The 13,933-nt window shown below is 38.9% G+C and overlaps 2 protein-coding genes across 4 annotated transcripts; both read right to left on the bottom strand.

The window, feature by feature from the left end:
• Nucleotides 1-1,375: 1,375 nt before the first annotated feature.
• LOC108990294 (pentatricopeptide repeat-containing protein At1g06710, mitochondrial) lies at nucleotides 1,376-10,686 on the bottom strand. 3 transcript variants are annotated; one of them, XM_018964216.2, is made up of 6 exons: nucleotides 7,382-10,686; nucleotides 5,842-6,150; nucleotides 5,675-5,758; nucleotides 2,240-2,363; nucleotides 1,820-1,949; nucleotides 1,376-1,707 (listed from the first exon to the last, which is right to left on the bottom strand). In XM_018964216.2, the coding sequence occupies exons 1-2, from the start codon at nucleotides 10,385-10,387 to the stop codon at nucleotides 6,106-6,108; spliced, it is 3,051 nt and encodes a 1,016-aa protein (XP_018819761.1). In that variant the 5' UTR covers nucleotides 10,388-10,686; the 3' UTR covers nucleotides 1,376-1,707; nucleotides 1,820-1,949; nucleotides 2,240-2,363; nucleotides 5,675-5,758; nucleotides 5,842-6,105. The 3 variants fall into 3 exon arrangements, with proteins under 3 accessions (XP_018819761.1, XP_018819762.1, XP_018819760.1); XM_018964217.2 differs by having other exon boundaries at nucleotides 5,846-6,150; XM_018964215.2 differs by having other exon boundaries at nucleotides 5,946-6,150.
• Nucleotides 10,687-11,367: 681 nt separating this feature from the next.
• On the bottom strand, nucleotides 11,368-12,264 carry LOC108990286. The gene has a single exon (XM_018964206.1). It carries the CDS (start codon nucleotides 12,262-12,264, stop codon nucleotides 11,368-11,370), a length of 897 nt encoding a protein of 298 aa, XP_018819751.1.
• Between the last annotated feature and the right edge of the window lie 1,669 nt (nucleotides 12,265-13,933).

The raw sequence follows: 13,933 nt of genomic DNA, 5'->3' as shown, positions 1-13,933 counted from the left end.
ATAGAAATTCCACCAATAAATTTCTAGCTGGCTGTTACAGGTGCCATTCGAGGTGACCCCACCATCTTTCTGCTTCAGTTCTTGGACGTAACATTCCCTTGCCAGGACCTGTACACCTCTGCTTTTTCCCACTCCATATAAACCATCTCCTCGAAGAAGCCCTTCAGTGGCATGGGGGTTGGATGCAGCTGGGCAACATTTATTCCCATCCTGGTGAAGGCTTCCCAAAATAGGATGTTCGTGGATATTCACCACCAACGAGATTCTCCGGGTGGTCAAGTTGGCAACCAACATGGTCACCACCAGTGCATCATCGTGGAGGTACAAGACCCCTTCTTCGTTAGCCTCCCCAAAGGAGACAACTGAGGTTGATTCGCCCCTTTGGTCCTTGGCGAGGTGGTACTCTGCCGAATATACCTTGTGGTATCGAGCCCGCCTAGCGTGTGCCTTTCTGCTCGAGGAGGTAGCGCCTCCGCCTGCAAATCCTCTCGCTATGGTCCTAATTTTCCCAAGTGAGGGCCCTCCCCATGGTGGCGAGCTCTCCAAAAACTGCTATCACAACATTAGACTTTTTTTAATGTGTTTGAATAGATGTATGATAAACTGATGCAACAAGACCTAGAATTGTTTGCTGTCTTGGCTCAATGTGGATGGTTCAGAAGGAATACTTTTATACATGAAGGCTGTTTTCAATCTCCTGCTTTTGTTTATCAACAAGTTGTACAATCTATTGAGGATTTTAGGGATGCAATGTACCATCAACCAGTGACTAGAAGTAATACAGAACCTGTCGCATTATATTGGGAAGTTCCTCCTCCCAATTGGATTAAGGTCAGTTGGGATGTGGCTATTTGTGCTGACCATAATAAAATTGGAGTTGGTGTGGTGCTAAGAGATTGTCCTGGTTCCGTTCTTGCAAGTTTGATGAGGCCTATGTTTTATTGTGTTGATCCTACAATTGCTAAAGTCAGGGGCTTAATCACTGCTATTTTATTCTATCAAGATCTTGGCCTAGAATACATAATTTATGAGGGTGATTCTACTCGTGGTCCAAGCAACTTCATCTTTGGAGGTCAGGGCAGGGAAGCTTAACTTCTTTTGTTAAGACATAAGAACTTTTCTGGGTAATTCTACTTGGAAAATTCAGCATGTGAGGAGGGAGTTAAATGGTGTTGCTAACTAGCAAGGAAAGCTGTGCTGTTAGACAATGAACTAATACATATAGATTGTGCGGCTGATTGTATTCAATCTATTGTAATGGCTGATGGACAGCATTGTGATTATATCAAGATTGCATTTTCTGATTAAAAAAAAAAAAGTCAATGAGAAGTGTTTTTACGATTTTCGAGAGAAAAACATTCCAAGTAGAGAAATGAGAGAGTAAAAGAGTTGTATTATATCTCCAAATCATCAAACATTAGCGAGGATATAGCTTAGTAATCGAAACCTCGGTTGGCTGAGGCTTGGACAGGGTTGTTTTTGGAGTGATCGTACCAAAAATGAAGTTATCAAGGCTTGTATTGGGCACAAACTCATAAATTAAAAGCCTTTCATTTCTTTCCAAGCAAAAGCCTAAGAGTCTAACTAAATTTTGATGTAGAAACATTGCGCCACTAAGAGGGCCTCGTTCCTAAATTCTAGATCTCCTTGTCCAGAATCTGTTGACAGTCTTTTCAAAGCTATAACTTGTCCATCAGAAAGCTTGCCCTGAAAAATTAATTAAGATAAAGCGTCTTTAATTTACTCAGTTCCAAATTCTGGATTTAACATAATGCATAAATAGTATACCTTTCTAGGAAAAAAAAAAAAATTAGATCACCTTGTAAACCAAACCAAATCCACCTTGTCCAAGTTTGTTTACATCAGAAAAGCTTTCTGCTGCAGTTTTGATAGCACCAAAATCAAATTGCAATGACTGCACTTCTAATCTCATCCACAGCCTCCCTCACCTGGGAATCAATCAATATTTATGCCAATTATAGGTACGTTGTTAAAATAGGAGCAATACAATATAAAGTTCTTTCATGGAACAATAAAGAGCCTTTCAAAATGAATCATTCATGTTAAATTTTCCCAAACCACAGGGATTGCACGTAATATGTTTTACTTATTTTAGAAGAATTATTAATTTCATAAAATGGTCTAATTTAATTTTTTATTTTAAAAAAAAAAAAACTATAAACCAGCTTCAGTTAAAATTCTATAAGAACCAGAATGAACAACCAATTTCTTCACTCACCTTCTGGTTTCTTCCTTTGCTTCCTCACTCTTAAATAGGCACAAATGGAGATGATTAGTCCCACACAAGCTACAACCCGGGACAACTATAATGATAACAGTTGGAGATTTGTTATTCTCCTTTCCTGTAAAATCCCAGAAAATGTTCATATTAGAAGTTCTGGCTCTAAATCCATAAAGTTAAAAAATCCATCTTAAGATAAAAAGGAGGGAGACAGAGAGATAGAGAACAAAATATAAAGTTAAAAAACCAAATTCATAATACTTAAAAAAAAATGAAACATCGATCAAAGCTCCCTTGGATAGCCCCGATGACAATTAGACGTGCTAGTCCCAATTGATTACATTTTGAAGCAGTAATATTGGTTATAGATGAAGGAGGGAGATAGAGATACTGGTGGCACGGGTTGAGGTGATGGCGATGACAATGGTGGAGGTGCATTAATATTAGCTGTGACATTATAGAAGATGTAAATCTCAAAATCTAAACTACAGCTAGGTCCAACAACTCTCTCGCCTAGCTTTCCCTCGCAACAATCTGGAATTTTCCCTACTGCCTAGAATAAGCATTCACTGCAATCATGCTCAGACAAATCCGGAGTGCAATGCACAAGTGCATAGAGCATTTTGAAGTTTGGTTCTGTTGCATTTCCTAATGCAAACTTACGTTGAGAACCACCTGATGCAGCACGACCTTTCAGGCTATCCAATAAAGTCCTGTCCTGATTGAACTGACCAGGGCTGATGCGTTATCGATGTTCGACAAAAAGAACTCGGGAGTATCTTCCATGAGACCAAATATATTGCGGTTTGAGTAGTGTAACATGCATTCGTCAAACCAACCTATTGCTTCTTTTTGATTTGTACAGAGCTGTTTGAGAAGATATGTAGAGTTTTTGGAGTTTTTGAGGCAACTGCAACAGGTGCCAGGCTCAATATCCCCTCTACAAAGTCCAATTGCATATACTTGGTCAGGGTATTCGCCATAAGAGGAATTGTAGAAGCCATAGTAGATTTTAATGTTGGAGGATAGGGAGGAGAGGAGGTTTTCAAGGTTTGCCTTGTAGTTACTGTTACTGGCATAGTTTCCCTGCTTGTCTACACAGAAATGGTTTAGGAACAGAGAGGAACTGAGCACGGAGGGACAAAGACAGAGATGTTGGGGCTGGGTAGGGCTTGGCCGGTAGAAATCACAGAGAAATAGAGAGAGAGACGTCTGCATCTTAGGTAAGAAGAAAAAACGTGGGAGTGTGAAATGGGGAGAAGAAAAAGTGACGGGGAAGAGAGGGAATTAGGAGAGGAAAGAAACTGAAGAGGAAGAAGGAAACCGTCAGGGGTAATGATAAAAAGAGGGAAAAGTGGAGGAAACTAGGAGAAGAAAGAGTGACAGGGAGGAGAGGGAATCAGAATCAATCATTTATTTATTTGTTAGTTTTTTTATTGGCATTGGGTGTCTGGGACCAGCGTCCCAACTAATCCCAGGGGTGCACAGGCCCTCGGAAAGGATTTTCCCGCAAGTGCTCCACAGGTAATTCAAGGGGAAAATCTCCCAGACCGATGACCTCTTTAAATTGTTTGCACCAGTGGGATTTGAACCTTGGACCTTGGAGGAAGCAGACCACCAAGACCAAGGTCTTTACTTGAGCCAACCCCTAGGGGTATTTATTTATTAGTAACAGAAATCAGTTATTTATAGGGCTAAAATGGGTTTTGTTCGGTTGGTTTTTGAGCATACCAGTGAACCAAACCGGCTGGTTCAGTTTCAGAAATTAAGAAATTGAGACCGACCGATATAGCGGGAAAACCAAACAGTTCAGTTTCAATGGATCACAAGATGTACCATGATGCTATATAATTTAGTTAGCAAACTAATAACTTAACATCAATATTCATGCATAAGAGTAAGTTTATATTAATATGTAAGCATAAATACTAAGGTTAAAATCTCAATCTATAACTATTATATTTGTATTATGTATAACCTACATAAAAACTTATAAAAAAAAAATTATAACCTACATAGAATATAAACAAATTATAGTACATTTTCGGTTCAGTCCGGTATAAAAGAGCTCAAAACCGGAATCAAACCGAAATGTTAAATTCCCAAAATTAGAAACAGAAATGGACCAAATCTTACGTAGAAATGGTTCACTCTGATCAAGTCAGTTCGGTCTGTTTCAAGGTTTTTGTTACACCCCTAGTTATAGCAACTTACTAATTGTTGTCTATATATCTTGGAGGGGGGTATGTGTTTGGCTCCTAACAATCCTACAGCTAGATTCCCGGGCTTTTTTTCCTTTCTGTTTAAATAAGCTATATTTATTATCGACAATAAACTTCTCTTTAAAAGGACATAAGGGAAAAGAATGAAACCAAAAACAAGAAATTTGTTGATGTAATCTGAAAACATCTGGTGTTTCTTCAAACAAAATCAGTTTATTAAAAACTAAAAGGAAGTAACGCTAACCCCAAGCACCTATATTGCAAATTGTTAGCTTCTGAAACACTTAGAGATGTTATGCAAAGTAACCAAGTATATTTCTATGCCTTGTTATAATGTAGCATGAGTAATGTCCTCATTGGACAATGATGTTATTGCCTTCAGTGAATTTTAAAAAAAGGTTCACATTTGGGCTCTCAAGTGCCATGTTTCTAAAATTCAATTAGGGCTCATTTTCTAAGGATCATGTTCTCGACTCTGTGAAAGTTCTTTAAGTAGCAATCTTTAATAACGAAAATTATACAGCCCAGATTTATACCACCATATCAATCAGAATATCAAGCCTAATAACATAGATCTTTCCGCCATTGACCCAATTAATTAAAATAGATAAGATCTTTTTGGTAACCTATATGGACCTTTGTGTTTAATGTAGAGCATAAGGAGGAATGCAGGATGCCTTGAAGATAGAGAGATGCCCATGGAAGAAATATTTCAGTCAAATCACTTTATAAATGGACAGGGACATATAATATTTCTCATATTTATAATATTTCTGAATTTCTTTTAACCATTAATGGGGTTATCTCTTGTATACAACCTGTTTACTAGAGTTGCTCCCCTCAGCACTTTTAATGAAATGAATTTACTTATCAAAATACTTTTGAGGGAAAGAATATTCATGTCATCAATGAGACCCAAAAGTTAACCATGCATACATCCTCACCACTGCAGAAGCTCAACATGTAAGAAGAAGATAACCGACACGGTGACTCAGACCATATCACAATCAAGCACCGAAAAAGACTACAGCAGCTGAAATTTGATTCTAGGAAAATTAAGCATACTCAATAAGCAACATCAAGAATGAAATGCAGCTGCACGATATGATTTCACTAGAAAGTTAGCATAAGAAAGGGTTCTTCATTTCCATCAAGTAATAAAAGAACAAGTCACTACAGTCACTGAAGAATAATATGGATGAACACCAACCTTGTCAAGATAAATGAAGGGCATTTCAGAAGCAGAACAGTTTTGGCAGCATTGACTGGCATCATGCTCAATTAACCACATCAACTGTAAGCAAAGGTGCAAAATATAAATCCAAAGGAAAGTTGTAGAGGACCTTTTTCTTTTTCAATAAGAAGTTAAGGACTTACAGACCAGATGGGTCTGAATAATTGAAGAACCAAATATTTTCTGCAACCTTTATTCAACTTCTAGTTGCTCCAAATTGTAAATCAAAGCTTTCCAGTACTGATACCTTGTTTTACATGCAATGCCCAATCACTTCCTTGGGTGTTCATACATGCGCATTGAGACTTGAGAGTGAGTGATCTACCAGCATTGCCTTAAGAAAAATTTACCATGCACGATTATGTCGTTATTTCAACCATCAGGAAAAGTACTAAATATGCTTATGCCTAACTACTGTTAAATATGTCTTCTTGTTGAAGCCAATGGACATCCTGCTCAAGAAAGGGGGAAAATGGTGATTAGAAAAAAGACAAACAAACAGTAAGGCATGTAACTAGACAGCAATCAATTCTTGAACCGGCAGCACCAACATACCGGGAAACTTAAAATTTAAGGAACACCAAGCATTCAAAGTACGAGCTTCTGTTGGTCTTTCACAAACCAAGCACAATTTATCACTTACAGAATGAAGCCATGCAATCCATGCTAAAAGATTCATGCATGCCTAAACCAGGATTGCCCAGTCCACCAGATGTGGCTTTATGCTTTTCTAATACAGCTAAAAAGACAGCTTTTATCATGTAATTCATCAATAAATGATCGACCATCCAAGGGGTTCGGCGTCCCAACCCAAACAAATCTTGTCAACTCAGTAGAGGGTCAGTTTATTGAACAATAAATCTGAGACTCTTAATTATGGATGACAAATTGCGGAAGCTCCATAAGTTGAGAGAAGCAGGGAACCAATTAGCGACAAAAGGTAAAAACAATGTATAAAATATGTTTTTACAGACAAAAATATGTATAACTTTTAGTAAGGGGAGTTCATCAGGTTGGTCAATTTTTCCTGACCCAATGACCAACCTCACAAATGATTCTTTTGCAAATGTGGGATAAATAACAAAATATGCTCCTAGCAGGTGCAAAGTCATAAACCAACATTTATCTCAAGAGACAATACCCAAATTTATTTTTATTTGGAGTGCCCTGCAGCTGTCTCTTACTCTCAGATGACCTTCAATTTTCATACGTGCAAAAGGTGCAGGTCAGAAAAGTCATAATGGGGACATACACTCATGCACAGCCAGAGCAGTACACAACTAATGTGGTGATGGCAAATAATGATGGCACTTTATTTAAAGAAGTTTGAGGAATAAAGAATTCACATTTTAAGCCGATTTTTGCAATTAGAATATTTTTAAATCCTTTTATGGGATTCATACTGTATCTTAGTGTAGTCTGATAAATTGGATTGATTACAACCAACTCAAGGTCTATTACATCTAAAGGGCAGTTCTCTCAAATGAGTATAGTAGGACTTACAAATTTAAGTAGCAAGCAATCTCACTACTTAAATGGGAATCTCAGTAGGTGCTAATCTTTGATAAATTAATGAGAGCCAAGCACTTCATTATGGAAAACATTGCTTCTGTAATGTATTTGAAGCTTGAAAAAAGCACAAAGCACACACACCCACCCAGAGAGAGAGAGGGAGGTACTGACCATCTGACATATGCTATCTGATAGTTGAAGTGCTTCTTCCCACCTGTTAATATAGATGAGCCCTTTGATAAGGTGAATAAATGTACTTAACTCCACAACACCACCCCTCCTTACCATATTTGCATACAGCTCGAAAGCCTTACCAACTTTACCAGTGCAGGAGAGGCTCTCAATCAAAGAAGTATACATATTCTTGTTGGCAACTGTTATAGGGAAGGATGATGGAATCTCCTCGTGCAGTTCCAGAGCTACTTCTAATCTTCCAGCCTTGATAAAGCTGTCAACCAATAATTTGTACACTGGAACAATTGGAGCTGAATCATTCTCGCTAATCTCCTGTAGAAGCCCAAGAGATAGAATAAACTCCCTGTTGAAGCCCTCAATAACCTTGTGGAAACTTGATATATGGCTTGGCCAATAAGTCTGTTTCATTTCATCCAAAAGTTTATGAGCCTCATCCAAAAGGCCATTGGCACAACAGTGATTTATCAAAACCCTATAGGTCACCAAATTTGGAGCACAACCCTTTGAGCTCATTTCTCTCAAGAGCCGAAGGCATTTTTCGACTTTACCCACTTTTCCAAGGCCATCTATCATAGCAGTATAAGTCACAACATTTGGATAGCACCCTTTTTCTTCCATCATTAGCATAAGCTTGTAGGCCTCATCTGTCTTTCCAACTTTACAGAGGCCATCAATCATCTCTGTGTAGATGACAACATTAGGAGCACAAGAATTTTCTAGCATTTTGGACAAGACTCTTGTAGCGAGATCTAGTCTCTTATCCTTAAATAACCTGTCAATCAAAGAGCTGTAAGTATAGACATTAGGATTATAACCACGCTCTGACATCTTAGCAAACACCTCTTGTGCTTCATCTAGCTTCCCAGCCTTGCAGAATCCATCTATAAGAGCATCATACACAATATGGTTTGGCTCACAACCTTCCATCGACATAGCATCTAATAAATTACGGGCCTCTTTGACCTTGTGAGCTTTGCACAAACCATCGACCAATGCTCCATATGTAAAAATGTTTGGTTCTTTGGAATTACCGTCCTCAATCCTAAAATACATATCTACATCAGAGATTTCAACATTACCTTTCATTTTGGCATAAATTTGGCAAGCTCTTTCAATCTCTCCGGCTTTACAGTGGCCATCAATCAAAGCTGTATAAGTAACAACATTAGGAATGCAACCTTCAGAACACATCAACTCAAAGAGTTCATTTGCTTTGGACAGTTTCCTAGCTTTAAGGTATGCATGTATAAGAGCAGTATAAGTCACCACATTAGGGGCACAACCATCCCTTACCATTTCATCAAACCACTTACGAGCCTGTTCAATAAGACCAGCTTTACAGAAACTATCAATTAAAATCGTATATGTATAGACATCAGGAACAATACCATTCCTTTTCATTTCTTCAAACAACAAAAAGGCCTTTTCCACTTTGGAGGCATTACATAGAAAGCTAATCACCTTAGAATATGTATTAGAATCAGGTATGAATCCCTTACTCATCATTTCACGAATAACATTATATGCTCTCTCAAATTTTCCAGCACCACAAAGACATCGGGCAAAATTGCTGACATTAACCTTATTTAATACAACCCCTGCATTAAGCATCTCACCATAGGCTTTCTCAGCCAATTCCAACATGTCTGAGCTTGGTAATTCCTCATTTCCACATACACCACCAATCAATATATTGTAAACTACATAACCTGGCTGGCAATTGCATTTTACCATTTTATTAATCAACTTATAGGCATAGGAGTAATCTCCAGATCGACAATACGCATGAACAAGGGAATTAAAAATCCTAGGACTCGGATAACAACCTTCTGTGATCATCATACTAAAAATTCTCTTACACCTACCCAGCTGTCTTTTTCTCAAACACCCACAAAGCAAAGTCCTATACGTCACAACATTAGGAATGCAAGAACTAGACCGCATTATGTTCAAGAAATCCATAGCTACCTCAAAAAGTGAAGCTTCACACAACGCAGATATCATTTTTGTATAAAGAATTGTATCAGGCACAAGATCTTCCTTCTCAATCATCGCTAGAGCTTCCCTCCACCTCCCTGCTTTGCACAGCGAGTGGACAAAACAACCTATGGTAAAACCATCCATACTAAACCCCGAACTTGACATCTCTCTATGAACCAAATAAGCAGTGTCCAACCGATCAGCTTTAAGAAACACCTGAACCAATGCATTGTATGTCCATCTTGTGGGTTTATACCCGAAATCCTTGAGCCTCCCAAGCTCCTCCAAAGCTAAATTCCAAAACCCATTTTGGCAACACTTCTGAATCAAAACATTAAGCAAGATCCTAAGTAATTCCATATCATCTTGTTTAATCTCTCGTAAAAAGTGGTCTGGTATTCTCTGATCATTATCACCCCCCAATCTGTCTAACAATGCATCATACACAGCCTTTGTGTGTTTGTAACCAATTTGCCGCCCTGCCCATATAAAGAACTTGACACCCAATTCAGGATTTTGTACAAGATTCAACACCTCTACCACCAGAGTTTCATTCAATTTCTCCCTAAACTGCCTAAGAAACTTTTGGGTTTTGTCACCAAACCCATCATTATTATCCCGAATAGCATCTGATATCAAAACAGCATCATTCGAATACCTACGGGATTCAAATTTCAGCCCCAAGGACCCACTATCAGCGTCATGATCCACCGAAGAGTCACGAAGAAAGGCAAAATCTTCGGCCGAGACTGACTCGAAACGCGAATTCTCCAGTAAAACCGGGTCATGGGGATCGACAAGTCCTTCGAGATTGCCTGGCGAATAGGTGGACATGAAACTGGCAACGATGGAGAAGAGAGTTTGGCCGGAAGTTTGAAAGTTATGGCGGCAGATTTTGGATGAACGGAGAAATGGGAGTGGAGCTTTGGAGGGGAAGACAGGGTTGGACCAAAGAGAGGGAGAGATTGCAGGGAGGAGAGTCTTCATCCCTCTTTTGCTCATTCTTTGATGAGACAGAAATGTCTTTGAAGTCGAGTGGTGGGTTAAAGGTTTAAGGTGTGGCGGCGTGTGGGTAATCCAGCTCGTGCAATCAAACTGTGCACGCTAAGAGAAAAGGAGAGATGTTCGGCGAGCACGGCCAGTGACGGCCAACTAGGTCTGACAAATGAAGAGGGATGAGGGTGAAGGGATTAAGGTTACTTCTGACGAGAATCCCACCGGTTTCTCGGCTATGGCCAGCGCCAAAGATTCTGGGCTTGGAGTTGGGCACAAAAGCTAGCTGCAGGCGGGGAAGAATAGCACTCGGGGTTTAACGCCTCGCTTGTTTTCGGAATGAAACTAGATAAAAATTTTAAAATTAAATAAAATATTATTAAAATATATTTTTTAAATTAGAATTATTAGATAAAATAAATATGAAATTAAAATTAAAATCTTCTCAATATAAATTGAGTATGTCATATAATATATTTTTTTAAAAAAGTTAATATGTATTCATTTTATTAAAAACTTTCTTCCTCGCAAATGACCAATGGACAAATGATTAAGGCATCATTTGTATTCGTAATCCATCTCAACCCACTTCAATTTATCTCATTTCATCATTACAATTTTTTCAAATTTCTACACAAAATATAACAAACAATTCAACTTTTTTAAATTTCAAAACAACTTTCTTAAATTTCAACACAAAATATAATAAATAATTTAACTTTTATTCTACTATTAACAAACCATCTTAACTCATCTCTGAATCTAAATCACTCTTAAATTTCTCTAATCTAGTTGGGAGGAAAACTTTATCTTTAAATAAATAAAAATTAAATATTGAAATAACCTTTTAGCCGTCACAAATTGATCCTTTAATTTTAATTTTAATTTAGGAATTTTTCATCCATCTATTCTCAATTTCAGTCAATTTAATTATTTTATCACATATATGCTTTTTTTTTTTTTGAGTAAAACATACTTCATTTCATTCATTAAATGAAGTTGATTATACAAGAGGGAATACAGTCTACATCTAAGGAAGACGTAGATGTTACAAGTGCATTCCTGGCCAGCTCATGTGTTGCCTTGTTTCCCTCTCTACGTATGTGGATTGCAGACCAGCTCTCAAAAGTGCTCAGTTGACCCTTTACATCTTCCATAATCATCCCAGTTGAAGACCAATTCTCGCTCCTGCTATTGATCACTTGAATCACTTGAAGCGCATCCCCTTCCAGGATAATATTCGTGAGGCCCAAGTGGTGACAAAGTCTGGCGGCTTCCAAAGCACCTATAGCTTCTGTTAGTGCAAGATCCGGATAGAGTGGTCTATTAAGTCTTGAGGTTGCCACCACACTCCCCGTATGATTCCTTACAATGATCCCAATACCCACTTTGCATTTTGCTTTATCAATCGCAGCATCCCAATTGATCTTCCAGACGTGAATAGGGGGAGGAGACCAGTTAACATTCTGGTTATGCAATCTTTGATCTCTTGTTGAGTTTTTCATTTGCATGTTCCTCATATCTCTTAAATCAGAAATAGCCAGCTCTGCTAAAGAATTTGGGCTCTTAAATTCCTGCTTAAACACAAATTCATTCCTTCTCATCCATATTCTTTTTGCAACCATGGCTAACTCTTCTACCAGATCCTGTTGGTCAGTTGAGTCGAGAGAATTCATAATTTCCTGGATTGAGTGCCACTGGGATTTTAACTTCTGAATTTTACGGGAACAATTGTGCCAGACATCTTGTGCCGCTAGACAAGACCACAGGGCGTGGAGGATTGTCTCATCTTCTTGCCAACAAATGGGACAGAGAGGTTTGTCGAGAATCTTCCTCTTGAACAGATTGAAGTTGGTAGGTAGCACCTCATTGCATACCCTCCACATAAAATTCTTTGCAGTTGGGGTAATTCTTAACTTCCATAGCCTTTTCTAGAACTGGTCCCTGTGAGAACTATTCGACCCTTGGCCTTTTTCCAGTGCCTCCATCTCCCTAAGCATATGATATGCACTTTTAACAGAGTAAATGCCTTGAGGAGTTCCCAACCAAATCAGTTTATCCTCATAGTTAGAAGGACTGAGAGGAATCTGTTGGATGATTTCTGCTTCTTCCTGGGGGAATAATTGGTTCACTAGCTGGGAGTTCCATTGTCTCAAATTCTGGTCAATGAGGGAACTGACCTTATCTCCTATGCTTATGCTGGGGCAGGTGGCTTGAACTCTGAATGTTGTAGGCCTCGGGATCCATTTATCTTGGAGAATGTTTATACTTGCTCCGTTACCAACTCTCCATCTAGTCTCTTTAACTATCACATCTCTAGCTGCCATTATGCTTCTCCAGATATAAGAGGGTTTGTGTCCTAGCTTGGCATTCAAAAACTGCCCGTGGGGGAAATATTTTGCTTTTAGGACTTTGGATACAAGTGCTTGAGGGTAATGGATTAACCTCCAAGCTTGCTTAGCAAGCATTGCAAGATTGAAAGAATGGAGTTCTCGAAAGCCCATTCCCCCTATTGCTTTTGCCCTCCCCATGTTCTTCCACGAGGTCCAATGGATCTTTCTTTCTTGCTCGACCTGCCCCCACCAAAAATTGCTCAGCAGCTTATTAATTTCCTTTAGAAGGGATCCCGGGAGGTTAAAAACTGCCATGCTATACGTTGGCATTGCTTGGAGAACTGATTTTATAAAAATTTCCTTGCCTGCTTGTGAGAGTAACCGAACTTTGAGGCTGCTGATTTTCATTCTAATATTGTCCAGTATTGACTTGAAGGATTTAGTTCTTGATTTACCCATTAATGCTGGAAGGCCCAAGTATCTTTCATAAGATTGAGCTGAATGTACCCCTGCTATACTCAAAATCAAGTCCTTGTTTTCCTGTGAGGTATTTCTGCTGAAATGAATTGCGGTCTTGTCTTTGTTGAGTCTTTGGCCCGAAGCTTTTTCATAGGTGCTAAGAACGTGTAACATCCTGCTCCATTCCAGAGAGTTTACCTTGCAAAACAAGAGGCTGTCATCGGCGAACAGCAGGTGGTTGATAGTAACTCTCCTTCGAGCTATCGGTATCCCTATGATAGCCTTGGTTCTTTCAGCATTCTCAAGCAAGGAGGTTAATACTTCAGCACATAAAATAAAAAGGTAGGGAGACAAGGGATCTCCCTGCCTTATGCCTCTTGTTGGTATAAAAACTTCTTGAGGAGAGCCATTCAGAATAATTGAGTAAGACACTGTCTCCACACAATTCATCACCAGTTGTACCCATTCCGTAGCAAACCCCATCTTGAGCATAACTTCTTTGAGGAACTGCCACTCAATCCGATCGTATGCTTTGCTCATGTCGAGCTTGAGAGCCATGAACCCTTCCTTTCCTCCTAACCTGCTGTGCATTGTGTGTAAGGCTTCGAAGGCAACAATAAGGTTATCTGATATCAGTCTACCCGGGACAAAAGCCGATTGTGTGCTTGATATGATATCTGGCAAAATTGATTTCAGTCTATTTGCAATTGCCTTGGATACCATTTTATAGATAACATTACAGAGACTAATGGGGCGGTAGTCT

The sequence above is a fragment of the Juglans regia genome, chromosome 7, assembly GCF_001411555.2.
Source record: "Juglans regia cultivar Chandler chromosome 7, Walnut 2.0, whole genome shotgun sequence".
NCBI lineage: Eukaryota > Viridiplantae > Streptophyta > Magnoliopsida > Fagales > Juglandaceae > Juglans > Juglans regia.
The sequence above is the reverse complement of the archived record's forward strand: the minus strand, read 5'-3'. Positions and strand labels throughout refer to the sequence as shown.